At 33.1% G+C, this 4,381-nt stretch overlaps 1 protein-coding gene across 1 annotated transcript in view; it reads right to left on the bottom strand.

Annotated features, from left to right (window-relative positions):
• Nucleotides 1-4,381, bottom strand: part of LOC105805418 (zinc finger protein 676-like) — a gene marked incomplete at its 5' end in the record, with an annotated part of 10,937 nt that overhangs the window by 5,978 nt on the left and 578 nt on the right. Inside the window, 2 exon segments of the mRNA XM_012638315.1 lie at nucleotides 1,459-1,582; nucleotides 2,967-2,979. Of these exon segments, the coding sequence (XP_012493769.1) occupies nucleotides 1,459-1,582; nucleotides 2,967-2,979 (137 nt within the window).

Below are 4,381 nucleotides of genomic sequence, written 5' to 3'. Positions count from 1 at the left end.
AACAAAAGGAAAACCAGATCATCTACAAATAAATGAAAATTAAATGGCAGACTTTTCAGCATGGTGTTAATCAAGGGTTGGAAGTCTGAATATTGTGAAGATGTCCATACTGCCCAAACTGATACACAAATTGAAAGCAACCTCTTTAAAATTATCAATGTCATATTATGGAAACAAAGAAGCATTTCAAAAATAATATGGAAGGCAAAGTAGCATGGACAGCCCAACAATCTTCACAAAAAGAAACAATGTTGTAGGCATCACACTTTCTGATTTCAAGACATATTACAAAGGTACAGTAATCAAAGCAGTTTGCTACTGGCATAAAGGCAGACAACTTAGACCAATGAAACAAAATGCAGGACAGACATAAAACCCTTGCATGTATGGTCAAATGCAAAGACAGACTGGGTGTACTGAAAGCAAAGGTAAAAAGTCATTACAGCAGCAGATAACCTTCAGTACCACAAACAGAGAACAGGTGTAGCAAACGATGACAGTCTCTTAAGATGAAATGTGGGAAAACTGCTTTAACTAGAAAGTAAACACACAATTCCACAGAAGAAAATCCTCAGAATGGATTTGAGGTCCCTTATATCTCTAGTAAAGTGAATTGGTGTCAGAGTCCCCCAGGACAAAGCCATTTTATAAAGTTCGTGAAAGGTGGCTTTTCTTAATGCTCAAATCTCAACTAAGGTTACAACATACACAAAATTTCAGGGAAATATAGCCCAAGTACAGAAACACTATAAATAATCAGAAATCAGCCATAAAGGAATGAAGAGGTAGAAATTACCTGAAAATATTAAAAACAACCATCTGAATGAGGCTGAATTAGCAATAGAAACAACTAAATAAAATCAGGAAAATGAGAATATTACAAAAAATCATAAAAAAGATACATTGTGGAGCTGAAGAATATAATAAGAAATGACTGAGCTATTCTCAAATATAAGAAAAAAAGCCATAAAAAATTAAAAGCTTAGCATACTTCAGCTACAGTAAGCACAAAGTGAGCTGTAACAAGACAGATTATAAAAAAAGTTATCAAAGTCACACGAAAGAAGAGAATCTTGAAAGCAGCAAGAGAATAGTGATGTGTCATCTATAAGCATGCTCCTGTGAGATTATCAGTGAGTTTTTCAAGAGAAACCTTGCGTGCCAGAAAAAGAGTTGGGTGATATAGTCAAAATGCTGAAAGGAAAACTTCAAAGAAGAAATACTATATCCAGCAAAATTGCCCTTCTAAGTGAAGAAAAATAGACAATTATCAAGATAACTAGATGCTGTAAAACTTTATCACCACTAGACCTTTCCCACAAGAAATGCCAAAGGGACTCTCTTTCATTGAAAATTTAAAAATGCCAGAAAACAATACAAAATTATATGAAACTAAATAAATCTCTTATATAGACACACAAGCACATCTAGGTAAAATTCTGTACTATTAAAATAATGGTCTCCAGTATGAATTCTCTTATGTACATTAAAGTTTGAGGACCAGGCAAAGCCATTGCCACATTCTTCACATTTGTAGGGTTTCTCTTCAGTATGAATTCTCATATGTGTATAAAGGTTTGAACTGTCGTTAAAATCTTTGCCGTAATTTTCACACTTACACCATCTCTCACCAGTAAAAATTATCTCATGATTAGAACTGCTTGAACAAGATTTAAAGATTTGGTCACATTCTTTAAAACTGTAATTTTTCTCTCCATTATGAATTCTCTTATGTTCAGTAATGTGTGAGCATTGGTTAAACGCTTCCCCATATGCTTTACATTTAACAGATTTCTCTACAGTATGTTTCATCTTATGTCTGTTTAGATTTGACAATTTTTTACAGACTTTCAAACACTTATGACATTGGAAGATTTTGCCATGGGTAGTTGTTGAATATTGGTGAAGTCCATCATTACATCCTTTCTGCTCCTTGCACTCACTCACGATTTCCCAGTCTTTCACTACGTTTACATTCTCAAGGCCACAGTCTTCATATCTTCTTAGTGCCACATTTTGGAATGAAACTGGTATCCCTTGCTCTGGCAAATGGTGTTGGGTGAAATGAGAGGGTATAGCTGAAAGAAATTTCAACAATAATAAATTATCCCAAATTATCCAACTTATTTCTTTTTTTACAATCTCATGAATATATATTACAAATTTAAAATTTAAAACCATACCAAGCACATTAGCAAAATGGCATAATACAATATAGATACTACAATTCTCTTTTAGATAAAAAAAGTAACAAAACCATACTGACCAATTTGCTTTTGTGGGAATTCTAAAAACCAGGCTTGCAGCATACCAGGAGAGCACAACACCAAGTGCCATATAGAAAGGGAAGAAATGTTTGTTGTTTGCCTACCATGGCCTTTCCTCCTTAATGCAGTATGTTGTATATGGAAGTAAAATCCCAACTCCCAGCTTCTCCCTCAATAGAGAAAGAAAATAGTAACCATCATTCTGGGTTTGGGGGGTCCTTCCAAAGACCCCAGTTTCTGTGTCCCATATCACAGAGTGCTGAAAGGAATGGTGCTCTACTTACAAAGACAGACTGGGTGTACTGAAAGCAAAGGTAAAAAGTCATTACAGCAGCAGATAACCTTCAGTACCACAAACAGAGAACAGGTGTAGCAAACGATGACAGTCTCTTAAGATGAAATGTGGGAAAACTGCTTTAACTAGAAAGTAAACACACAATTCCACAGAAGAAAATCCTCAGAATGGATTTGAGGTCCCTTATATCTCTAGTAAAGTGAATTGGTGTCAGAGTCCCCCAGGACAAAGCCATTTTATAAAGTTCGTGAAAGGTGGCTTTTCTTAATGCTCAAATCTCAACTAAGGTTACAACATACACAAAATTTCAGGGAAATATAGCCCAAGTACAGAAACACTATAAATAATCAGAAATCAGCCATAAAGGAATGAAGAGGTAGAAATTACCTGAAAATATTAAAAACAACCATCTGAATGAGGCTGAATTAGCAATAGAAACAACTAAATAAAATCAGGAAAATGAGAATATTACAAAAAATCATAAAAAAGATACATTGTGGAGCTGAAGAATATAATAAGAAATGACTGAGCTATTCTCAAATATAAGAAAAAAAGCCATAAAAAATTAAAAGCTTAGCATACTTCAGCTACAGTAAGCACAAAGTGAGCTGTAACAAGACAGATTATAAAAAAAGTTATCAAAGTCACACGAAAGAAGAGAATCTTGAAAGCAGCAAGAGAATAGTGATGTGTCATCTATAAGCATGCTCCTGTGAGATTATCAGTGAGTTTTTCAAGAGAAACCTTGCGTGCCAGAAAAAGAGTTGGGTGATATAGTCAAAATGCTGAAAGGAAAACTTCAAAGAAGAAATACTATATCCAGCAAAATTGCCCTTCTAAGTGAAGAAAAATAGACAATTATCAAGATAACTAGATGCTGTAAAACTTTATCACCACTAGACCTTTCCCACAAGAAATGCCAAAGGGACTCTCTTTCATTGAAAATTTAAAAATGCCAGAAAACAATACAAAATTATATGAAACTAAATAAATCTCTTATATAGACACACAAGCACATCTAGGTAAAATTCTGTACTATTAAAATAATGGTGCAGAAAACACTTTTAATCATGCTATAAGATGTGAAAACAGAAACAGATAAATAATACTAAAACTCTATTGGTTAGAATATAACAAGATATAATTGGTGATACCAATAACAAAGTTGAGGACAGAGGTAAGTAAGAAGGACAAGTTTTTACATGCAACTAAAATTAACTTATTACCACTTTAAAATGTGTTGTTTTAACTATAAGGTATAATTGCTATGGTAACCACCATGAAAATACCTATTATAGAGATACACTAAAATAATATGAAAGGAGTCAAAGTATATAACTATAAAAATCAGTGAGATATAAAGGAAGGCAGCAAGAGAGGGCAAAATAGCTACAAGAATCAAAACATTTAATAAAATGCCAATAGTAAGTCCTTTCCTTTCAAAAAATTATGTAAATATTCATGGACTAAACTTCACAATCAAAACATGTAAATTGAATAAAGACAGGGATTTAAGAAAATAAAAAAAAAACAAGATCCAACTATATACTCTTTCCAAGAGATGCACCTTACATCAAACAACAAAAATGGAATAAAAGTGGCAGGACAAAAAAAGATATTGCATGCAAATATTAATCAAATGAGAACAGGGGAGGTCACAATTAGGCACAATGTATTTTGAGGGAAAACTTGTCCTATTTTATAGACTATGCTTTAAGTCAAAACTGTCACAAAAGACATAGAAGGATATTAAATAATAATAAGTGTTGATTCACTGGCAACCTATGATTTATTTTTATATTATATATGTAATCTATGC

Source organism: Propithecus coquereli, unplaced genomic scaffold, assembly GCF_000956105.1.
Source record: "Propithecus coquereli isolate 6110/MARCELLA unplaced genomic scaffold, Pcoq_1.0 Scaffold1289, whole genome shotgun sequence".
NCBI classification, from domain to species: domain Eukaryota; kingdom Metazoa; phylum Chordata; class Mammalia; order Primates; family Indriidae; genus Propithecus; species Propithecus coquereli.
Note: the sequence above shows the minus strand (reverse complement) of the source record. Positions and strands in the feature narration are given on the sequence as shown.